At 35.5% G+C, this 25,257-nt stretch overlaps 2 protein-coding genes across 15 annotated transcripts in view; both read left to right on the forward strand.

The window, feature by feature from the left end:
• The window catches only part of grin1a (glutamate receptor, ionotropic, N-methyl D-aspartate 1a), a 51,436-nt gene extending 42,634 nt beyond the window's left edge, over positions 1-8,802 (forward strand). For 6 of the 14 annotated variants that reach the window (XM_017307812.2, XM_008424648.3, XM_017307814.2 and 3 more), the window contains 2 exons: positions 7,147-7,246; positions 7,344-8,802. In XM_017307812.2, the coding sequence (XP_017163301.2) occupies positions 7,147-7,236 (90 nt within the window). In that variant the 3' untranslated portion in view covers positions 7,237-7,246; positions 7,344-8,802. The remainder of the gene's footprint in view (positions 1-7,146; positions 7,247-7,343) is intronic. The other 8 variants (XM_008424649.3, XM_008424644.3, XM_008424651.3 and 5 more) reach the window with 2 other exon arrangements.
• Positions 8,803-10,980: 2,178 nt separating this feature from the next.
• Positions 10,981-24,974, forward strand: entpd2b (ectonucleoside triphosphate diphosphohydrolase 2b). Its single transcript, XM_081613512.1, has 9 exons — positions 10,981-11,506; positions 15,462-15,579; positions 16,278-16,428; positions 17,198-17,357; positions 18,353-18,580; positions 19,776-20,045; positions 21,232-21,351; positions 22,224-22,361; positions 22,452-24,974. The coding sequence occupies exons 1-9, from the start codon at positions 11,399-11,401 to the stop codon at positions 22,662-22,664; spliced, it is 1,506 nt and encodes a 501-aa protein (XP_081469638.1). The 5' UTR covers positions 10,981-11,398; the 3' UTR covers positions 22,665-24,974.
• The last annotated feature ends 283 nt before the right edge of the window (positions 24,975-25,257 follow it).

Consider the following 25,257-nt stretch of genomic DNA (forward strand, 5'->3'; position numbering starts at 1 on the left):
AAGGACAACTTCACAGTTCCAGATGATTGTTGTGCTTCTGCATTAGATTAATTGCTCAGACATTAGCGTAACATTAGCGTAAACATGCTAATTAGCGTAAAGGTCATGCTAAAATGACCTTTAGCTTGCTAAAGTTAGTTTTGGTTAACTCAGGTTACATTGCTTTATGTTTTTCCCCCAATTAATCTGTTACTCAATGCCTCTATGGTACGATTATGATCAAAAGAAGGATTGTTGAGCTTTAATGTATATTATTACTTAAGGCTTAGCATGCTAGCATTAGCATCAACATGCTAACATTACACTTCTTAATAAATGCCATGTACAGCCTTTCTACAACACATTTTCTGTGCCATAAAGTACATATTTAATCCGTTATATCGCCTTTATTCCCATATCTTTTGACACATTGGGTAAATTCTGGTCATGTATTTTTATAAATAGATAAATTGGCTCTTGCAGAGCAAATATGTTAAAAATGTGGGGAAATCAATGGGGTAGTGTCATAGTAGCTCTTTATTATCAAAGATTGGGTGTATAACCACTGTGAATTAAGCTGAACTGAGGTAAATTGTTTTATAATTTTAATTGCAGAGTAGATTTGATGTGTATTTAAAAGGTAGTTTGTTTGTTTTAGGTTGAAAATGCAGTCAGAGAGGGAACAGCAGGAGTATCTTACACGCATAAATGATTACAGATCATCAAAGGATGTAGTTATGTTACTCATTGTTCCTAAAACTTCAAATTTCACCGATCTAAACTCAGTAGTGCTGCTAATTGTTTTCTCGTTGGTTGTAGGTCAGGAAGAGGAACAGATTTTCCTCCTTCTTTGGGTTTTTGTTCATGAGTAAAAATAAAACGCCTGTTCTGTTGTTGGTTGTGTTGAATCTAGATTATTCCACCAGACTGACCCAGATTCCCCACATGTTGGTCAAACATCCCACTGATTGCCAGAATAATTACTTTCACACGCGCCAGCTGAAGCCACATGTTGAGCTTTATCTGATTACAGATGCAGCTCAACAAGTGGGAACGTACCGACATGTGGGAGCTTCAAAACGTTTGTCCACAACATCCATTCAGTGCATTAACAGTGCAACAGTAAAGCACTGTATACTAGATCAAATAATGCTGGATAACCTTTGAGACTTATTGTGTTTTACATGATTGGTTAAAAATACTACATTACACTTTGCATGACATTAATGTTAGCATGCTAATGTTCTGTTGTCATAAGGAAACTTTAAATATAACATCCTGCACCATGATATAAACTCTAGTGCCCTATATAGTAGGTGTAAAATGCAGCTGAACATTAGTGGTACAACACTAACATCAATGTCAAAATGCTAACCTTATATTTTGTACATTTATTGCATCATATGGCAAAAAGGTGATATATTGCATACTTACTGTTCCACGTCACATTTATTGGTGCAATATTTTGGAGATAAAATAAATTACACTTTAAAAGTTGTGTTAGCATGCTAGCATTAGCATTACCACACTAGCACACTAGATTAACTTAGAAAGCACAATATTACACTTGATAACATCTACACATTGTATTTAACATGTGAAACATTTACAGTACTCAATATTGAATTAAAAATAGAATTATAATTTAATATTAACATTAGCATGCTAACATTGCCGTTAATGTGCTAACGTTGGCTAAACCAGTACCACTTACCCTTCTTAATAATGGATACAGTACCTAAAAACACATCTACTGTACAATAAAACACATTTCTAGTCAACTACAACTAAACTTTAGCCTGCTAGCACTAGCGTTGATATTATTTCAATAAACATAAATGCTTTACACTTAGTTGTAAATTCAGGGCACAGCTTAGTATCTACAGTTGTTTGGCATTATCATGCTAATATTAGCATTTTAATGCTAATTTAGCTCCCTGTTTGCTCAGACGGCACTGAATTAATCTGCACTTTAACTCATGAATTAAACTCTCTCTTATTAGCAAATTTATTGTTCAACATAAATATTTAGAGAATTATATAGTAGATAATAATAAAAACAGCTTGTTTTTGCTAACATTAGCATTGACATGCTAACACTATGTCCTGTTTGATTGACTGATTTGCTTTATGATCCATAAGGACCAATAAAATGAACAACGATTTTACCAGTATATGTTTTATGGCCTGTTTAGCTGCTGAAAAGCTACAGTAATAATAATAATTTTAACGTGGTGTACAAGATGGACGACTCGCTGTGTGGTGCACTATATAGTGAATGAGTGGCCAATTCACCCAAAGCGTTAGCTTGACGCAGTGAGAGTTTCAGGTTTTCTGCATTTCTGTTACAGTTGAGCTGAAAATCGATTTTCTGTGAGTTTGAGGAATTGAACAGAAAAAGTTTGAAGTGACGAAACGTTGGTCACCTGGCGCTGCTTCACCTCAACATTTATACTTATCTGAACATCTGCGCAGAAAAAGACAATAACCTGGAAACGTTCGGCTCCAACTTTGTACTTTGGGGTATTTATGAAGGCACATGTATCGTACATCAGCTACGTTCTTAAAAACAGCTAAAATAGATTTAGTCTATTTTTAAAATCTGTTTTTCTGCTGCCAAAGTTTCCTTCTACTTGTTTTGTTAATTTGGTTTGTTTAAGGTTTGAAAGTTGGCTCTGGAGCCCTGATTGGGGGGAAAATGAGAAAATGAATGACGATACGGATAAATTTAAATCTAAAGACCAACCATCTCCAGTCTTTGACCATTATTTTAATTTTATATCAATGTTCTTCTTTTTGATATTAATGGATATCAATGGACTTGAGTGTCAGTGTCCCTCACCCACATGCCACACCGCTCCTCTCTTCCTCTGCAAGCATGCCGACTCCTTTACCTGTCCTAGCTGTAGTTACCGTAGCAACAGTGTGTAGACTGTCCTCTGGAGTAAGCAGCTTTTTAAGCCTTACCTGTGCTTGTGATGTCAGTAAAATGTCTTACTTTGACTGGTCCACTTGACGTCGTTAAAAACGCCCTCGGGACTGAAAGGTATACGGAGAGCAAACGGTGCCGTAAGCTGTTTGACGATGAGGAACATCCAGAACCGATTCCTGATGGTTAGGAAATGATCAGAACTGTGCAAAAGTCTTCAGTCAGTCAACTCTGTAGATGTTATTGTAACCGTTTAAAGTCGGCTTGGTCAGTCGGATTTCAGGTTTTCTTTGGCCTTTGGCTGCTTTTTCATGAAAACGTTTTCATTTTTGTTGAAGCTTTGCCCTCTGATATGCACATTTTGAGGTTCTTTGTCACAAAAAGCCAACAAAAATAAAATCTGCTACAATTTTTGGAGGAAATTCTAAAAAATACAAACCCCAAAATCCCCATTTTGTAAACACTTGGCATAACATACACTGCAAAAACACAAAATGTTACCAAGTATTTTTGGTTTTTAGTGCAAATATTTTAGTGCACTTGAAATTAGACAAAACTAGTTTACAGGTAACTTTTAAGCCAATAAATCTTTAATATTGATTAAAAAGTTATATTTCTGTGTTTCAGCATTTTAATTTGAGCAGGACTTGTTTCATTTGGTTCAATGTCTGTAATATTAATTACTCCTGATGGTTCAAACATCTTTTTTTATAAAGTTATTAAATTTGGGGAATTTTTTTCTGTTTGGTTAAATTATTGTTTTGTTTTTGGACGACACTGCAAAAACACAAAATCGTACCAAGTAATTTTGTGTAATTTCTAGTGTAAATATAGTAAGCTTGAATTGAGACAAAACTAACTTACAAATAACTTTTTTGGTATGATACAGGAGCTTCTTTTAAGTCAATTATTCCTTAATATCAGTGAAAAGTTCTAGTTTCACTGGCAGATTATTTTTATTTATAAGAAAACATTTTTCCCACATTATAAGTGGAAAAAAATCTGCTGGTGGAATTAATATTTTTAGTTTATATTAGGAATTATTGGTATATATTTTGCTGAGAAGTTACTTTTAAGTTTTCTTACTTCAAATGAACAAAAGTGTTTGGAACTAGAAAAATGTAGTTGGTAAATATTTGTGTTTTTGCAGTGTAAGAGAATAGCTGAATCTTTTATTAAAAAATAAGCATCAAAATGCTTTAGAAATTCACATATTCCTACTAAAACCAAACAGTTATCCAGATATTTCCGGACCTAAACTATTTCAGTGAATCAAAATCCATAATTCTCAGCGTTTCGATTGAAAAAGCTGCCAAATTCATAAGAAAAAAAAAAAAAAACTCAAATCATTCAAGTTCTCCCAAAAAAAGCCTGAAAATGTTCGATCAGCCGTAGAAAGTCTCTGTTTGCACAGCGCTGCCCAACACTCGGTCTGGATGTTGCTCTTCCTGTTAGCATGTTAGCATCATAAGCTCAGGCGCTCCAGTGTTTTGGCTCTGTTAGCTGCAGGTAAGCTAAGCAACGTAATCAGCTTGAATAGGATAAGTACCGATGAGACGGGCACACCTTCCCTCACTCACTGCTCCAGTTTAACAAAAACACGTTTCCTGAACAACCAATGAGACGATTGGGATTACAGTTGACTTTATGTTTCTCTATGTTTTTTGACACTTTTTTTGCTCTAAAACGAGACAAAATTCAACAGAAACCAGTTTTTCTACCCTCTGGACGACGGGATCTTGTTTCCCCTCTCAGCTCTTTGTGATGCCGCAAAATAAGAGCGGCGAAGGAAAGACGAGACGCAGAGTCTGACGCAGCGGCACGTTGAAATCTGACGATAATTAAACTGCTAAACCCGAGTGAAGTTTGGCCACCAACAACTTCTTCAAATCCAACAAAACTGGTATCAAACATTTGTGTTGCAAATATTAGTTTGTGCTGCAAAGATTAGTTTGTGCCGGTATTGTTTTGGAGATATTAATAAGTGATTCCAAAGGTCATGAAAGGTCAACCAGCCCACCCACTTTCTTCAAATCTAATAAAAATGGTGTCAATCAACTTGACAAGCTCAACTATGTTTGTGCTGCAAAATTTTTGTTTGTGCTTCTTTTTTTTGTGACAATATTAATAAAAATTTAAAGACCAACCACTGCCACATTATGCAAATCTAACATTTGGTTTTATTTGTGTGCAGCACAAACAAATCCCAGTTGACTGTCGGCTTTGTTAGTGCTGCAAAATTTTTTGTTTGTGCCGCTATTGTTTTCAAGATGTTAATAAACATTTCCAAAAGTCATGAAAGGTCAACCAGCCCACTCATCTTCTTCAAATCAAACAAAATTGATGACAATCAACTCGGCCAGGTTTGTGCTGCAACATTTTTTTGTTTATGCTGCTTTTTCTTTGAAGATATGGATGAGAGTTTATAGGTCTTCCAGCGCTACATTAAACAAATGTAACAAAATAGGTGTAGGTTGATTTCATTTGATGATGATGGTGAGCTCTGGAAACGTTTTCATGAATATCTTTGAAATGATGGCGCCACAAACAGAACATCTTTTACGCCAATTTTGTCAGATTAAAGGAGCCAAACTTCACTCAGGTTCCTCCTAAACTGCAAAAATGACACTTTGCCTTTCCTGCAACGATCCAGAGAAAAACAACAAACGTGTTTAGGAGAAAATAAATTCCCATTTGTGTTTTAAAAGATAAGATGCTGCGTTACACTTGCTGCTGTCCAGCCTCTCGTCTCCTCCCGTCTAACCGCTCTCAGGCAAAATCCAGCAGCTAAAATGATGAGATCATGTTTCAGTGCTTTGTAAAAAGTATTTACACCCCTCTGAGATATTATATATATAAGATTGGAGCTTTATGAGGGAGACCAACACAAAGAAGCATCATTTCAATTTTGAAGGAAAATGAGGTTTTGTTTTAAAACACTTTTTCAAAATTAGAAATTTGTGGCGTAACTGATAGTATCTGTAAAAATCACATTTTTTGGTTGAATATTTTCGTTTTTGTCCCCATGGAAACGGCGACAGCAGGCTGATCTTATGTGCTGTGGTTTGTAAAAACAGAATGAAAAAGTTTTTAGTTTGTGGCCTCACATTGTGAAAAGTGTTCGGTGTTCTGCTGTGTCGTGACCGGGGGCGTTACTTTGTCATGTTGTTATTATTGTTTTCTAAATTATTACTAACTGTGAATTAAAGCATAATGCGCCATGAGTGCCACCTAGTGGTAGAAAGTTTTGTTTTAGGTTTCAAACATCTGCAGCTGAGCAGCAAAATGAGAGTAAAGGACGATTTTATTTGGTTTTCGATCGTTCAGTGGAAACCACTGCAAAATCAACGACGGCTAAAAAACACTGGAGTAGAAAAGACAGTTTGTTGTACTTTGGGGTATCAAAGTCAAAGGGGTGGAATATTGGTTCATGCCACATTTTTCTGGTTTTATTTGTAAAGAAAAATCAATATGGCTTCTTTCTATGATGGTGTATCAGGTCCATTGTAGATGGAAAAAAGGAGCGAATTTCGGCCAAAGAATTCTGAAATTTTTAGAATAAGCTCAGAAATTTTCTAGAAAAAATATGGAAATTTTTAAATCAAAATAATTACTAGGAAATGAATCGGAAATTGTGAGATTAATCTCACACATTTTCTAGGAAAAACTTTGAAATTTATGAGTTTGAAAAGTTTAATTAATTTTATTTTTATAAAGTAACCTAAACTGAATTTTGAATTTGAAAATTTACTAGAAAAAAACATTTGAAATGTTGAGATGAATCTCAGAAATATATATATATATATATATATATATATATATATATATATATATATGAAAATCTGAGCTTAAAAAAAGAAATTTGACTTTTCAAACTCTGAAATTTCCAAATTTTTTCTAGAAAATTTCTGAAGTTAATGTAAAAATTTCTGAGATTTTTTTAGCAAATACTTTGACTTTTCAAACCGATAAATGTAAGTTACTTCATAAAAGTAAAAAAAACCTTTTAAAATGTTAAATGTTTGACTTTTCAAACTCAGAAATGTTCATTTTTGGTTATTTCATAAAAGCAAAAAATTTTTAATCAAAAGTTTCAGTTTTTTCTAGAAAAATTGCTGAAATTAATCTCAAAATGTATGTAATTTTTTTCCAGCAAATTTTATCCTTCAGTCTCTGAAGTTGACTCTCTATTTCCCATCTAAATCGCTCCCAATGCACCGTCATGTCTCTCCGTTCAGCTCCAGTCAAAGCTGCTGCGTTTGTGCTGCTCCGTCACATTGAAGCGTTTCTCCCTGAGAGCGGTTAGCTTCCTCCTCCTGCTGCATTAGAAGCGACGAGGTAAAAACCTGCTGAAACGTCTCGTTTTCTCACTAAATGACTCCCTTCTGTGTGTTTCTTGTCATTCTGTGCCTCCATTTCTCCGTCACGTTTGCAGCAGTTCCCACCCACTGACGCCTCGGGCCAGCTCAACCTGTCTGACCCGTCCGTCAGCACCGTGGTGTAGAGACAGAGCACAGAGAGAGGGAGAGAGAGAGGGAGAGAAAAGAGAACGACGTTGAGGCCGTTCACGAAGAAGAAGAAGACTCCACGTTTCCTTCAGCTGAATGAAAACCTGAAGAAGAAGAAACGACTCTGATGAACTTTGCACCTTTTTTAAAAACAGGATTATCTATCCGGTCTTAGATGTTTTTAGGATTGCTAAGCATGCACAGAGGAACCCATCTTACTCACATATACGATCTTTTCCTTCTGTATGTTAAACCTTAGCCTTGTTTTGTCCTTTTACTCGCATAAACTTAATGTTCGGTGTTTGATTTGATCGATTTCCTGCGTAGCTTTTAGACAAACGGTTCATTTTAGGGGTGAAAATCTGTTTCTGGTTCCAACTGAGGCTAAAATGGAGCAGAAGAATCGACTTGTAGTGCAATAAAAAAAAAAACTGCTAGAGATGAATTATTTTTAATAGGAATTATATCCGAGTTTCTATCGACACTTTAAATGTTTTTAGACATTTTAATGGGATAATGGCACTTAAAAACGAGCTTCTGGTGAAATGAAAACATGCGTGTGCTTGTATGAAAATGTAGAAGCTTTGTGTAATTGAATGATGATGATGATTAATGCAATTTCTAGGAAACGTTTATTAGCACTTACATGCCCAAGGCAGTTATTTTAAATGTTGGCAAAAAGCTTTGACTCCTGGGTTTTCCAGACCTTTACAAAAGGTTTTTATTCTCTCTTCCTCTCTCCCGCAGCTGCCGTCTTTCTCACCTCCAGCTTTTGGAAGGGGTTGCATCAAAGGGCCGCGTTTCCCAGCCAACCACCGCTCGGCCTTTCGTGCAAAACCTCAGCGAACTTTTGCACGAAACGACCGGAGTGAGCTGGAATCTGCAGGCGCGTCTCGGTTGGCTGGGGAAACGCGCCGTTTCCCGTTTTCTGGAGGCGAGAAACACCTGCTGCCCCCCAGCTGCGCTGCCCTCCGCGGAGTCCGGCGCCGCTTTGCACTTTATCCTGATTGGTCTCCTTCGTTCAGCCCCCCCCAAAACGCTCAAAACTACCCAGAATTCATTTCGCTTTCTAATAGAACCAAGCTGCTCGTAAAAACCCCCTTTACGCCTCTGCATGCTTCTGTATTGATACGCAACATAGTCGCTTCTGTTTGTTTCCGCATATCTGCCTCGTACAGTGAGCTGAGCTGAGATGAAGCGTTTAAACCGTGTAAATATGTGACGACGTTGAACTGCAGCTGGAAACCGGAGAACTTTTGTCAGAAACGCGTCCAAACGCGCAGCAGGATGAAGCCCCGACGGCGACGTCTGCTTGTTTTGTCCCTACATTTTCCAGCTTTGAACCATCATGTTTTTACTGCTGTAAATAAAAAACGCTGACATCGACACGTCTGACCCGTTTCTGCTTTCAACCGATGAAACCAAGAAAAAGCTGATGTCATTATTTCTGTGTGACAGAATTTTAGACATGACGGATGGAAACAAAACACTACTTTAAATTTTGAGGTTCGTTTCAGAAATTGTCTTGAAAAAAACACAAATTAATGTGACACGGGTTTGAAAATTTACAAGAAAAAACGTCAAACTTTGAGATTCATCTCAGAAGTTTTCAAGAAGAAAAAAAAAGACAATTTCTGAGTTTTGCTGGGAAAAACTGAAATTTTGAGACGAATTTTAGACATTTTCTAGAAAAAAACTTGGAAATTACTGAGTTTAAGTAACAAATTTAATAGAAAAAAATGACATTTTGAAATTAATCTTAGAAATTTTCTTTAAAAAAAAAACAGGACATTTATGTGATCCAAAAGTTGAATATTTGAGAAAATACTTCAAATTTTGAGACTCATGACAGAACTTTTTAAGAGAAAAAAGAAACTCGACCATTTCTGATGACTGCCAGAAAAACTCCAAAATTTTGAGATTAGTCCCAGAGATTTTCTTTAAAAAAGAGAAAATTTGACATTATTCTTGAAATTTTCTATAAAAAAAACTCGAGAATTTCTCAGTTTGAAAAATTAAAAATTGGATAGAAAATATTCAGAAATTTTGAGATTAATCTTAAAAATTTTCTAAGACAAGCTTGGAATTTTTTTAGTTTAAGAATCAAATATTTGTGAAGAAAAAGTCAAAAATGTTCATATTTATCTCAGACATTTTCTAGAAAAAAATTGGAAATTTCATTACATTTACTCAGTCTGAAAAGTCAAATATTTGCAAGATAAAACTCAGAAAATTTGTGAATAATCTAAAAAAAAAATTCTAGAAGAAACTTGGACACTTCTGAGTTTTAATACTTGTGATTTTTAGACTTTTGAGCCCATGAAGCTTCCATAAATCATGACTTTTTGGTTGCGTGACATCCTTCAAGTGTCCCGCTCTGTTGAGGTTCCCACCCAGCTGCATCATGTTTACAGTAATTAGTTTCACCTGCTGTTGCTCAACCACCTCCGGCAGCTAAGAGTCGGTCAGTTTCCTTACCTCTGTCAGATCCTTCAGTTTTCTCCTCATTGTGATGCTTTAAGCTCAGATCGCTGCAGCTCAGACCAGAGTTCAACCTTTGACCTTTTCCTGGGACGTTTAGCGAACGGTTCCTGCTGAGATAAAAGCCAAAGGAAACCTGTGAAGCTCTGCTGTCGTTTCCAGACGTGAGGCGTTTAATGACTGACCTGCTGCTGCAGCAGCAGCCAGTCAACACAGAGGACAACAAACAATATAGGTTTCTGTTGTCTGAAAGGAATAAATCACTGGGATTATTTCCTCTGAGGTGTTTCTATATTTCTGCATCAAAAAAATTCAAGTGTGGAAATATGGAAATGTATCAACACGTCTGAAGACCGCATAACCCCAAAACCGGTTCACGCTGCTGCTGCTGCTGCTGCTGTAAACAATGTTTTGTTCTGGGAACTGTTCTGGGAACTGTTCCCTGATTTAATGTGGAGATTCAGATCTGAGCAGGAAACGGATTCACTTTTTATACATCTGTTTGATGAGCTGAAGTTTAACGTTCCTATGATTTACTGTTTATAATTTAAAGAAATAAAATATTAAATCACAGAGACATTGATATATATATATAAAATAATGTCACAATTATGATTTTTGTATGACTGTATTGGGGCCATTATAGATTAAAAAAAATTAAATTTCTGCCAGAAAAAACTGTAATGTCAAAATTAGATATTTGTTCAAGAAAACGTTAAACATTTCAAACTCGAAAATTTGCAGAAAAATTTTGACTTTATAAAGATTTTCAGTAAAAAAATTTTTTTAGCAAATTGCAATTTTTCAAACTCATTTCAGAGATTAAACTTTTTTTTCTGTTTTTGGGGGAAAATCTGAAAATCTCATTTTCTGGTGAAAGAAAAGACTTGAAACTTTCAGAGTTTGAAAAGTTGTAAATTCTCTCCAAGAACTGAAGAAAAATGAGAATTTTCTGTTTCAAAAGTAAAAAAAAAAAAAAAAAAAGTTCAACTTTTGAAACAATGAAAATTACTAAAAGTCTAAGTTTTCAACTTTTGAATTTTTTTTTTTTAAATTTCAGATTTTTGTGACAGAAATTTCCCCCTCCTCTTTTTTCCCCATCTAGTTTCCCTAACACTCTTAGCAAACCACCCAGTTCTGAGTTTTCTTTAACATACAGTAATTGCAGCTGATCTGATCCTGTGTGGCAGCAGGAGCCGGTGTGGCACCGTGGCTCCTCCCTCCCCGCTGCCGCCGCTGAATGTAAAGCAGCTCCGGCAGAATAAAGGCATTGCTGAACGACTGGCTCCGTATCCGTGGTTCTGCTTCCTGCTGGTGTGAAACGGCTCCGGACTTTGAACGTTCATCTGAGTCAGACTTTAAAATGTCAGCTGCCGGGCAGGAAGCCAGCAGGTGAAGAGGAGCGGTCAGAAAGAGGAAGAGGAACAGCTCCTCTTCTTCTTCCACTTGTTGCTGAGTGAAGGCTCGTATTTCCAGAAGCAGAAAGTCTCACTTTCACTTCATGGCTCGGTTTCCCATCGCTCCCATCGCGCTGCTGCTGTTCGGACTGGTCGGCATCCTGCTGCTCACCATTCCCTCCCAGGACGTCCAGGACGCGCCGGGGTTCATGGTAGGGTTCGCACTGTAAAACCGGCACGTTGTTTTTAATTGAAAAACATGAGTGAATTTAAGTGAACTCTGGTCAAGGTTTTTCTGAATTAAATCCAGAGGGTTTTTGGGTGTAAAATGAATTACAAAGTTGACTTTAATGAGATAAATGAAGTGAATTTAACTAATTAAACTACTTTTTTATTTGTCACAAAAATAGTTTGCAACTTTTATAAAATATATATATATATTTTTTTAGAAATGTGTTATGAGACACATTATCTGTGAAAACATTGATCTCCTCCACCTTCTCCCTGAGCCAGACCAAAAACAACTAGTCAGAGCCAGAGGGCGGGGCTTCGTGCTGCCAATCAAACTCATGTACTCCTTGCTAAACATACTAATGTTGGGGAAACAACTAACCTTTACAAAACCATTATCTGTTGTCATCAGTGGCTATGCTAACTGGCCTTACCATTAACAACATGCTATGTTAGCTGCAATTAGCACTAGGAGGAGGCAGAAGAGCTCAGTTTTGACACAGATTATTCATCTGTCAACATATTTGTGAACTTTATTTTTTTAATAAAAGTTTTATACTGCAGCTTTAAGGCAAAAAGCTAAACTCGTTGGCTGCTTTTCCATTACAAACGTGCGTTAATGTAAAAAAAAACACACACAATTTTGCTTTCATTAAATAAGAAACAATTAAAATCACACATGAATAAGTTTGTTCATTAAAAGCCAAATCCTCCAACTACTTCCTGTTGTCGTCTTCTTCGTAGTTTACACCAGGAGTAACAGGTTGTTGATCATGTGACTCATGATGTGAAAAAAAAATTTCCATTGCAGTTTTGTAAAATAAACCAATTTAAACACCTCAAGGCAGTGGCAAAACTTTTGACCAACTTTTAAAGTGTTGTATTTCCTTTAAGCAAATTTATTTTCAAAATGTCAAATTGTGCAATTGTACTGTCAATCAGTTCAACTTTTCATACAAGTAGTTTCAGAAAACTTTGGTGTTTATACTAAAAAATTAAGCTCAGATTTATTAAACTAGCTTAATATTACTTAATCATTTAATTTATTGAACACTAAAATTTTGAAGCAACATTTTTTAAGTTAGGTTTTACAGTGACTGCTGGTATGACGCAATTGTAAGGAAATTAAGCTCTGAGTAAACGGATCAGGGTTGATACTCTGTAAATTAATCATGTTAATATTCTTTAGAAACGGTAAAGTGGGAGTTTGATTCCTGCCTCAGAAATCGTTTCACCTGGAGGCGTTTTTACATCACAAAGACAAGAAACGGCTTGTTAGGAACGATAAGAACTGCAGCCGAGTTTCACCTCCACCTCCTGTAACAGAACCAGAGCCGAGGAGTAACTAGGTACATTTACTCACTTACATTTTGGAAATAAATACTTTACTACACTGTACTTTTTACTTTTACTTGACTATATACATGTTGAAATACTGCTATTGCCTCTGATTATGACTTTCATCTCACAAATTCAGGTGAAAAAGAGAAAATATTAACATTTCAAACATTCAATTTCCATAATTTAGCTTAAAAATAATGAAACTTTATGTTGATGGGAAATAAAAACCAAAAAAAGGAGGATTTTCAATGCAGAAATGTCTTATTCTGCATTGAAGACTGCTGTCACAGGGAAGACTGCTGGCACTGTAGCAAATTAAAGGAAAGTTTAGTGGATGGAAAAAGTGTGTTGTAGAAGCTACAGGGATAATCACAACATTTTTTTGTGGCCACAAAAAAGTAGATTGAGAAGGGGAAGATATTTATGTATCACCAGCTGTTCTGTGGTGCTGACGCTAACTTCCTGTAGCTTGATTGCTGCTTTAAAGTGGCGTGTGCTTTAGTGTTAACTTCTTGCTCCTGTATAAGCAAGCTGTACTGCAGTGCTAAAACAAACTTTCTGCTGTCCCTCCTTACTGATGCTAACTTTCTATATTAGCTTACTGTGCTGTGGTTCTACATACAACAGCTAGCGGTAGCATAATGCTAATGCTAACTTTTTATATCGGTTACTTGTGTTTTTAATGTTAATGCTGAAATTCTGTATTAGTTAAATTCAGTAGTAATACTCACTTCCTGTAACAGCAAGCTGTACTCCAGTCATAACACAAACTTCTTGCTAGCATTATTAGTGGTAATGCTAACTTCCTGTGCAAAAACTATTGCTTTTATTGCTAAAGCTAATTTTCAGAAGTAGTTTACAATGCTTCAGTACTTCTTGTAGTAATAAGAGCTAGCTTATTCATGTAGTAATTAGCTACTACACAAAGTAGCAAGCTAATGCTTCAGTGCTAATATTGACTTTTTGTTAGCTGTGTGAGTTAAAATCTTAATTGTAGCAGCTAGCTGTACTCCAGTGTAAAAACTAACTTCCTGTTGTAGCTTGCTGTTATTCAGTGATAATGCTAACTTTCTGTGCTGCATGGCTAATACTAGCTTTTACATTAACAGGAACAACAGCTAAAGAAAACAAAATGACATGCAAACCAGCGCTTTGCATGTCAAATACAAGTGAAGCATAATCCCACTCTCCAGGCAATGCTGAAATAAAAATGTTATGACTGGCATTTCTGTGAAAACACTGATAAACAGCAGATGGCTCAGTTAAAACGCAGATAATTATCAGAACTTCACCAGAGAGAAAAGTGATTAACGAGTGAAACCAAGATGATGATGATGAACTGACTGAATTAGCAAAAGATAGAAACTCTTTTGCAGTGTTGTTTTGGTATTCAGATCAGGATTTCTTCACAGTTTGGCTCAAGTTTCTACCACATTGTTCTACCTTAGTTATGCAGCCAGACTGATATCCGTTGGTTTTCTTTTTAAGGTTTATTAAAGCTGCTTCATTAGTCAAACTGGCTCACACAAACACAAAGAAATGATTTTCTTACAGCTTCCAGGGAGAGAAACAACTTTTTTCCTAATAAGTGAAAGGACAAAGCAGAGCGTGGAAGCTCATTGTGTTTCCAGTAAGTAGGTTGCTACAGCTCACTGCACAACAGAAATGACAAAACATTTGAAGGAAGAACATGGCAGTAAGTAAGCATGCAGATACACTTGTACTAATTTTAGGTTTATATTTGCAGGCGCATATTTACCCATGAATGTCCTGGTGTTTTATATTCTGCATGTGGAATTACTGTATATGTGTGAAAAAGAAGAATATTTTGGTTGTGTAAGTCTTATCTTGTTGTATTAATGTGTTTTTATTAAATCAGGCTGAGAAATACCATAATCATCTTGAGAAAACATGTAACTTTCAACTTTAAGAACTGTTTTTCTCTAGGAAACTTTTAAAAATCCTTTGGGGCTTTTAGATTTAGCCTATATAGCTCAGTTTTTTAGGTTAGGTTAGTTTATTTTTTCATTTTTTGGTTTGTATCAGAATTTGATTACGCATTCACAAATTAAGTGGAGTTTGATAGTCTGGCAGATTCCGCTCTATTGGGGACCAAAATTGCAACATTTGTTACATTTTCAGCTGCTGAAGTTCACTTTCACACTTCCACACTGCACTGTTAAACGATCCAGACTGAAAAAGCTGTTCCTCTCCCCGCCTGTAGGGGCGCTGGACGAAGTACCGCTACAGGAAGCGACACAAAAACCTCTGAAGAAGACACTTTTCGCAACTTCCTTCTTCATGAAACGTAAACAAAAATGGAGTACAGTCAGATTTTAGCGGTTACAGGATTTGTATTTTGTGAAATAAATCAAGCTAATTCTCTTGCTAGCTCTCGGTAGGGGTTTTGTTTCGGTTGTATTTACCCAGAATGCCCTGCGCTGTAGTTTGTTTCCTGCTGTTGGAGCGGTTTCCGAGTTCACATATGCACCAGAGTTCACATATCCACCAGAGTTCACATATGCACCAGAGTTCACTTCATCCGAGGTTTATAGGTAGTTATATCTGCCTTCTTGTTCTGTTTTTCTTCTTCAGTATGGGATTGTCCTGGATGCCGGTTCTTCCCACACTTCTTTGTTTATCTATAAGTGGCCTGCAGATAAACAAAATGGCACCGGCGTGGTCACCCAGCACAGCAAATGCACTGCGGACGGTAAGAATCGGCGTCGTCGCCACTAAAACCAGCGCTTTGCATGTCAAATACCAGTCGGGTTTAATCCTAGTCTACAGGGAAACTCATCCAACTGCCACAACGATTCTGGCTACAAATGCTACAGGTTGGGAAGAAAAACTATCACAAGAGGTCAATACTTTCAGTCTTTAATGCCCAATTATGCACTTTATGTTATCAAATTCACATGACGTTAAACCCACTAATTTAAATGATTAATCGTCGATTATTCTGACGATTAATCAGATTTTAAAACTGTCACATTTTGCATATTTTTATTTAGCCATCTTTTACTACAGTTGATATAATGTTTTAGGTTATATAACGTTTATTTTCTACCTGAAGAGAGAAATTTAATTGCTTATTTGCATCTTTTAATGTATTTGTAATATTGTATAAAATAAACTTAAATTTGCAGAGTCCCCAATTTTTTATCTGATTATTTGATTAATCAACAGAATAATTACTAAAATAATTGCTAGCTTTATTTTGCTCTGAAAATGGCCGCCTGTGCAGGTAGATGTAGGAACCCGCATTTCTAGCCTTACTGGTGTAAACAAATCCTACCGGTGACGTAATAAAACAGCCGTCACATAACCTGACACAGAGTTTCATAAGTGACGCACCACAGAGATCTAATCAGCTGTTTTTTTATGATTCTCTGCCCAACCCTCACTAAGGTGGGGGGATTTCTAGCTACGCCGGCCAGGTCGGAGCGGCGGGCCGAAGCCTGCGGGCGTGTCTGAACCAGGCCGTTGAGGAGATTCCCAAGGAGAAACACTCCAACACACCTGTGTACCTGGGAGCCACGGCCGGCATGAGGCTGTTGAAGTGAGTCACTGTGGGTTTTAGCTCGTTACGCCTTTGAGCTTTATGTTTTGTTTACAGCACATGTGTCAAACTCAAGGTCCGGGGGCCAAATCCGGCCCGCCGTACACTTTTATGTGGCCCAAAGAGACGCGTGAAATAACCATCGTATGCTTAAATAATATTTATCAATTAAATTAAAGCAGTTCTGAAAGGAAGAAAATTAGGAGCTCCAATGGAAAAAAACGTTGACTTTTTTCTCAGAATTTACCAAATTTATTCTTACTTTAATCTTTTAATATTAAATGTCAAAATTCTGAGCAAAAAAGGTCAAAATTCTGGATGAAATTTTTTTTTTGAGAAAAGTCAAAATTTTGAGAAAAAATTCTGTGAAATAAAATCAAGTCGGAGAAAAACGTTTAACATTCTCAGGAGAAAAGTCCGTTCTGAGAAAAAAATCAGAAATAAAATGACAAAATCCTATAAAAAAAAAGGTCAGTTATAAAGAAAAAATTTCAATTTTTGGGGAAAAATCAATTCTGAGAAAGAAGTAAAAACTTTGGGGGGGGGGGAAATCAATTTTTAGAAAAAAAAAGTCCAAATTCTAGGAAATATAATTAATTCTGAGAAAATAATAAAAATTCTGGAAAAAAATCTGAATTTGAGAAAAAAACTTTTTCAGAAAACCAGATTCTTGGTAAGATTTTGTGTGTTTGCAGTGCAGTTCTTGTTGCTTTTTATGAACTGTGAAGGGCGGTAAACACTTGTTAACATTAGTTGTTGTTGTTTTCAGCATGTCCAGCCCACAGCAGTCGGATCAGATTCTGGCCGAAGTGGCCGGCGAGATCCAGTCGTTTCCTTTCAGCTACAGAGAAGCGGTGATCCTGAGCGGCCAGCAGGAGGGCGCCTACGGCTGGGTCACCGTCAACTACCTGCAGGGGAACTTCATCAAGGTGCCGACGCACTCACACATTTTATCTCAGAGGAGAAAATACGAGTGAAATAATTGAAAATGCTTGAATTTCAGTTTGACTTTATATTACAGTTTTGTAATATAACTTTTGATTAAAATCCCAAACTTGGAAAATATTATTTACAGTTGAACCCAGATATTTTCATACACTTTATAAAAAGAGAGATTCAATTGTGAAGTTAAATCAGACTTAAAGTTTATTGTTTTAGGTTCATTAGCATCACTAAAGTTATTTCTATTTGCTAAATGCCAGAAAACTTTTTGTTTAATTTGAGCAGGAAGTTATTTTACCTTATTTGTTTGGATTGTTTCAAAATGTTTATTATTTTTGTTATTTCTGATGCGTAAATTACTTATTGACTATCTTATATTTTATACGTTAAATTTACTGAAGTTAAGATGTTTAATTTTTAAATTAATGTTTTGTTCTCAGACCACACTGCAAAAACATCAAATCTTACCAAGTGTTTCTGTCTCTAGTTTCTAGTTTCAAATATTTCATTTCACTTGAAATAAGACAAAACCAACTTACAAGTAGCTTTTCAGTGAGAAATAGTAGCTTTTTCTAAGTCAATAATCCCTTAATATTGATGAAAAATTATAAGTTACACTGTCAGATTATTTAACTTATTACAAGACATTTTTTTCCCATATTTTAAGTGAAACAATCTAATAGTGGAACTAGTTGACTCAAAACAAGCTCCCATCTCTTGCTGAAAAGTTACTTTTAAATTAGTTTTATTTGCACTATAAATTAGACAAAAAATACTTAGTAAGATTTTGTGTTTTTGCAGTGCAGTGATGCCTTTATGGTGTAAAAACATCACATTTTGCTGTGGAATACCATAACAAGACATTATTAATACAACAGGAAATAATGTCATGTTTTTAAAATAGTCTTTTTTTTGTTTATCTGTGTTTGTACCTTGTAAATGTTGGGATGTCAGTGTTTGAACGCGGGTTGTGTTTGTGCAGTACGGGTTTGTCGGCCGCTGGTTGAGCTCCGGCAGAGCGACGGTGGGAGCGCTGGACTTCGGCGGCGCGTCGACGCAGATCACGTTCGTTACTCAGGAGAAGGTGGAGGACAAAAGAAACGGGGAGGAGCTGCGTCTCTACGGCCAAGATTACTCGCTGTACACGCACAGCTTCCTGTGCTACGGCCAGAATCAGCTCCTAAAGAGACTGCTGGCTCAAATCGTGAAGGCAAGACGAAGTTTCTGCTCAATAATTTCTCAATAATGAGACTGAAGCTGGTCTGAGGTCGCACCGTTGTGACCAATCAGTAGAGGGACAAAAATAAAGTTTACGAACCTGAAAGTTTCCTTGTGGTTCAGCAATCATTCGGTCCATATTGTGGTTTAAAGCAAGGATGTCCAACATGTGGCCCGGGGGCCGTTTGTGGCCCTTCAGATAAGCTTGTGTGGCCCCTAATTAAACAAAATGGTGAAAATCTGAACTTTTTATAATTGTTTTAGAATAAGATTTAAAGTTTATATCTTCCTAAACAGAAAATGATAATTAAGTACAACTAGGGCTGAATTGATTATTGAAATAATCAACTAATTAAGTTTTTTGTACAGCACATTCCAGCAGCAAATCAGTTCAAAGTGCTTTACATCATAAAAACACAAAAATAAAAGTCATAAAACACAGTCAACAATTGAAGCATTAATTTATTAATCGATTAATCATTAACTGGAGAAAAGGACTCAAAAAATGGTCTTTTAATGTCATTAAGCCAAAGATGTAAAAAGAAAATATACAGACATTTTGCCTTTAAGAACCTTTTTCTGTAAATATGTTTTAGCACAAACTCCTCTTAGGAATAGATTTAGCTTCACAACAGAAATTCTGTTATTGTATCTTAAGCGATAAAATGTTTATTTTCTTATTTTAAAAAAATTAATTTAAATGTTTGTTTATTTGCATTGCTTAATGTTTTTCTAATATTGCATAGAAAAGACTTAAGTGGTTAAATAAAAAAAATTGTCAATTTTTTTATCTGATTAATCAGATTAATCATCGGAATAATCAATTAATAAAATAATCATCAGCTGCAGATTTTTTCCCCTCTGCTTTTATTTTTACTTCATATAATTCAGCAATTCTTTACTCAGAAACACACTTGGACACAACCATCTATTATTTAATATTATTAAATTATTGTATTATTTAAAAAATTATATTTTTACATGAATATTTCTAGCACCCTCTGCTGGACAATGTGTGGAACTTCAACAGAATCTTATTATCTACCTTTCATTCATGTTATTCATGTATTCACCTTTTGTAATCTTACATTTCAGTCTGAAATTTCAACATTTGACATGTTATAGTTGGCAGCTTTTGTAATTTACTGACTCTAATTCAATATGGCTGCCTTGTTTGTGTGTTTCAGTCTCAGGGTTACGCTCAGGAGGTCAATCATCCCTGCTATCCTGCAAACTTCACCGGGCTGCTGAAAATGGAAAATATCTTCGACTCGCCGTGCACCGTGCAGTTCAAACCCGAAACCTACAACCCTCAGAGCAACTTGACGCTACGCGGCAGCGGACATTATGAGAACTGCTTGGGCAACGTGTCCAAACTCTTCTCCTACGACGGTTGTCCCTTCTCACGATGTTCGTTCAACAAAGTCTTCCAACCGAAAGTCACCGGCAGCTTCATGGTGAGAAAGTCTGAAGGAGTAAAGATTTGTGAAACAAATTAAAAGCAGTTTTTAAAACTATACCTTTAGTTTAAGAAAATGTATTCTGTGTCAGATGTTTCACTCACATCGGGATGCTGGATGCTTGAAACTGAATGTATAACCTATTTTTTGCTTATATTGGCTGATATTTTTCTGACCAATTGAGCATAAAAAGTTAATTCCCACTCAGATGATCCTAAAATAATAACAAATAAATAGTAATTTTGACCAGGCCTTTAACAGTGAGCAAATAATCAATTAATCACATTATAAATTAAAACAAACACGTGATTTATCGTTTTTTTCTTTTCTCTCTCTCTTTTTACCAAAACCTGGATGACAAAAGTCTTCAGTCTGGTGCTTTGGTCTCATTTCTTTATAGACATTCCTTTTTTTACAGAAATTTCATAATTTGATTTATTTGTTGTTTCTGTTTTTTTGTTTATTTTGGATATTAAAAATTACTTTATGTGAAATATTCATTAGGATTTTAAGTTTATTTTAAGTTTAGCTATATATAAAAAAGTCACATGATTTATATGAAATATAAAAAGCACTGATAAATGAACTTTGTGTTGTAATTAACATTTTCAGGTTAAAAATATATCAGTTTTGTTGGGGCACACAAAATTATCCCCAGGGCTACAAATGGCCCCCGAGCCACACTTTGGACACCACTGGTTTAAACCCCAATGTGTGGAAAACATTCAGTTTTAGGCTCTGAAACTGATTTTAACCCCAATCCAACCAAAACCAGCTGATTTCTGATAGATATTATTGATTGCAGATGATCTATTATCACTTTTCTTTGTGTGTTTTCCTTTGATTATTTTGTAATTACCTCTTTAAATCCACTGTGTTTCATTAGAGATCGGTTGCTAGGCAACAAGCAAAGCACTAGAAACTTGCTTTCCCTTGCAGGAAAATTAAGCAGCACATATCCCTCTGCGGAATAAGATGCTATTAGCCCTGAAGCTGCAGATTAAAAATGCACCGAGGCGCATAAATTATGGACACGTCAAAACAAGATGAGGGAAAATTCAGCTGTAAGACTGTTCAGCCCCGAGGCGAACAGGAAAACATGGGACAGTCGTATTGTCTGTGCTTTGATTTAACCAGTTTCTGCATCTAAACTCTCTTTTTCTCTTTTTTTGTTCATCTCCAGGCGTTTTCTGCTTTTTACTTCATACACTCGTCCCTGCAGAAGGTCACAGGGGTCAAGGTCAGTACGCCGCTGCAGCTGGACGACGCCACCAAGAAGGTGTGCAGCATGAACTACAGCCAGGTAAACAATTTAATCCGACTATACAACACATTAATGTCACATAGAGGTCAGCAGAGGAATTATACTCAAGTAAGAGTAAAAAAGTATTTGGTAAAAAGTCGACTCAAGTACTGACTGAGTAACTGATCAAATGATCAATCATTTAACAAAAATGACATCATCAGATGGACCAAAATATAAAGTTAAGTGGAAATGTGGGTATTTAGAGATGAAAATAACAATAATTCATATATAAAGCAAAAGAACATGAAAAGCATCTTTCTTGTGTTTTTCCAAGTGGTGGCCACCAGAGGGCGCTGTGGGGGCCTTAGAAAGTTGGAGCACAGATGAGAAAAAGAAAATTCAAAATGAATCCTATAAATGTTTTTATTATCATATTTGTTTTATGATATTCAGTATTTTTTAACAACTAATTGCCAGTCACAAAATGATTCTCCTGAACATTTAAAATCAGGCAATTAAAAAACATTTAGTATTTTTATTGTGAATTAAAACACTATAAAAACTATTTTATTGTGTAAAAATATTAAATATATTTAAATATTAAAAATATTTAAAACGAAATATTCTTCAATATTTAGTTTTTTAATTACTAAAACTAAATATTTAGATGACAAATATCATCTACCTAAATATCAAGCTACCTTGCTACCTTAAACTAAATATTTAGTTTGAAGCTGGATATATAGCTAGTAAACTTCATATTTAATTAGCAGGCTAAATATTTAGCTTCAAACTAAATATTTGGAGAATAAACAATATTTAGTTTGAAGCTAGTTATTTTGAATTTAGTTAACAAGCTACATTTAGCTTCAAACTCCTTCCAAACTAAATATTTAGTGTTGAAACTGAACATTTAAACTTCTGTTTAGCTGCAGATGGCATCTGTGGAAGAAGAGCCGCATCGTCTGGGGAATTACTGCGCTTCCTCTGTGCTCCTCAAAGCTCTGCTGCTGAGAGGATACGGCTTTGACAACGCGACGTTCCCTGACATTTCCTTTCAGAATACGGTAAAAAACAATTTTAAAAAACCGGCTTTTTAATAAATAACTGAGGTCTGGTGATCCTCAGTCATCAGTTTGGTTGTTTTTTTTCTGCAGGTGGGCGACACGTTGGTGGGCTGGGCTCTGGGCTACATGCTGGTCCTGAGCAATTTGCTGCCTGCAGAAAGCGCCGGGGTGAGGAAGACTCTCACCGTCGGAGCGTGGGGAATGCTTCTCTTCCTCTTCATCGCCCTCCTCATCATCTGTGTCTTTCTGCTGCTTCGAGCGCGAAGCAAGAGGAAGAAAGGAGGCGATGAAAACGTCATCTAGCTGCAACATCATGCCTCCAGAGCTGTGAAGAAAAGAAACAATCAGGACTTTTGGTTTTTGTTGTTATTGCTTCTTCCAGCAACTTCAGTGTAAATCTGCTTCCCCCATCATCTGCAGCCTGGCATTTGTTTGAGCTGTTTGTTTTTTTAAATTAGATTCATAATACAACATTATCTTTCAGTGACACCAGACGGCCAATAAGTTTGAATTTAATATGGCTGCTTGGTCTTGTTTGTAAAGTTACACTGTCAAAAATGAACAGCAATAATTTGGGTTATTTAGTCTGTCATAAATGAAAAAAATAGAGGTTAATTTTTTAACATGTTTTCAACATGTTAATCACACATTTATAAATATTAGCTTAAAATTAAATATGTTATTAGAAAAACTAAAAAATTAGATTACAAACTAAGAATTTTGTTAGCAAACAAAATATTTAGTTCCAAACTAAATATGCAGTTTGAAGCTAGATATATGATTAGAAAACTAGATATTTAATTTAAATATTTAATTAGTAAGATAAATATTTAGGGTTAGGATTAGTACATATGTAGCTTCTTAGCTAAATATCTAGTCTCAAACTAAATATTTAACAAGCTAAATATTTAACATCAAATTAAATGTTGAGCTAAGAGCTCAATATGTAACTAGCAAGCTATATATTTAGCATCACATAATATATTCAGTTTGACACTAAATATTTAATTAGCATGGTAAATATGTAGCTTTCTAGCGTAATATCTAGTTTCAAACTAAATACTTAGCATGCTAACTACAAATCTAGCTTAAAGCTAAACATTTAGCTTGCTAATTAATTGTTGAGTTTCAAGTTACATATTTATTTTGGAGCTAAATATTTAGTTTAAAACCTGATATGTAATTGGCAAGCTAAATACTTAATTCAAAGCTAAATATTTTAGTTTGAAGGTAAATATTTAGCTGTCAAGCTTAATGTGTCTGTTTTCACAGGGGTTAGGAACCATAACTGCCTGCAAGTGGCTGAAATCCATGAAAACTTGAGGCCTCCTCAAAAAATGCTCATAACTGCTTATTTTAATACTTCAAACACCAAATACACATTAATATGCATCTATATGTGCAGTAGAAACCATTTTGGCACTACAGATGCTAACAATCAGTGACAAGAAAAATGAATGCCACTCCTGGATTGGTTGCAGACACAAACCAGAGGCGAATCAATTAGCATTGCGTCTTCGTATTTCAGCTTCCCAAGCTGCTTTTTTCCTCAAATTTTAGATTTTTTCTGTAAAAAAAATTAGGCTAACACTTGAATTTTCCATGAATAATTTGGAGTTACGTTTCACAGAAAAATTCTTGGGACCAGAATTACTGTTTAGAACACAATTTATTGCTTATTAAGTTTTAAGTCGTGAGCAGTTCACATTTTGAATGTCAACAAATCAGCTTTATTTTGTCTAATCAAACAAGGAATATGTCACTTGCACATTTTATTTAAAATGTAAACACTTTAGTGGAAAAAATTGTAATGTTTTAGCTAGAAGAGCTTAAGTTAACCAAAATCCAAACCTTTTCCTATCAGCACCAGGACTAGGCAGCACCAGGTTGAGCTGACTGCAACACTCTTTAGTGTGGAGGTTGTTACTGAGTGAAGGCAAACATCAGTCCATTAATACCATGGGAATGTTTTATTAAATCACAGATGGAGTGGACTGACCTCCAGGTAACTCTGTCGGTGTTTATAGGAGTATGACATTTTTATGTGATGTGTGGTATTTAATGTAGAGATGCACCGGTTAACTGTAAAGTTGCTAAATTGGCCATTTATTACACAATCAGCAGGTCAAATACTGAAAAAACAGATTTTGTTTTGTTCCTGAGATGTAAACCGGAAAACTCCCCCTTTGGTCTGTTAACATATCAAACAACATGTTTTTTATGCACTGAAGATGTTTAATCATATGAGATTTTCTGCATAAATTAAGATAGTTGTTTAATAATATTGTATATGTTGGACTCAAAGTTAACTATCAATGAACCGGCAGCACATTTTTCTACTTAATGGTTCTTGTTTGTTACATTGACACGAGTTTGTTATAATAGGAAAATATCAATTGACCGGAATTCTTTGTGAGAGCTAATGTAATACTTGCATATCGAATATTGTTACATCTCTACACTTTAGAAAATCCATGTTAGATTCCACTGAGCTGCCATTTCGTCCAATCAAGATGGCAGACTTTTTGTTGAATAAAAATGTTGTTTGTGACCATTACTGTACATTCTGACTGATGTGTTTAGTCTGCAAATACATTACAGGTGTTAATTTCATGAATGATTGTTAGTGATTTATTTATGGCATTTTGAACTATGGATGTTGAACCTGGAGCAGTGAAGCTGCAAATGTCATAAACGTATACAGCCTTGTTTCAATGATATTAGACTTAAATTCATATAAACATACAGTAATTAACCAAAGTTTCTTTTATTAATTGTAACACTCTCGTGGCACTATTTTTTTTTTTTTTTTTTTTAGAAAACCCTGCTTCTAAAACACATTTTCTGGTGTTTTGTTATCCAAATGTGACCCTCACAAAATGGCAGGCTGCTTGAC

Source organism: Poecilia reticulata, chromosome 12 (genome assembly GCF_904066995.2).
Source record: "Poecilia reticulata chromosome 12, P_reticulata-male-v2, whole genome shotgun sequence".
In the NCBI taxonomy this organism is placed as follows: domain Eukaryota; kingdom Metazoa; phylum Chordata; class Actinopteri; order Cyprinodontiformes; family Poeciliidae; genus Poecilia; species Poecilia reticulata.

Excerpts from the sequence above, each read along its gene's own strand:
- entpd2b (XM_081613512.1), top strand. The coding sequence starts at position 11,399 with ATGGCTCGGTTTCCCATCGCTCCCATCGCGCTGCTGCTGTTCGGACTG. Across the intron at positions 18,581-19,775 it reads TGCTGGCTCAAATCGTGAAG|TCTCAGGGTTACGCTCAGGA; the intron begins GCAAGACGAAGT and ends TGTGTGTTTCAG. Across the intron at positions 20,046-21,231 it reads AAGTCACCGGCAGCTTCATG|GCGTTTTCTGCTTTTTACTT; the intron begins GTGAGAAAGTCT and ends GTTCATCTCCAG.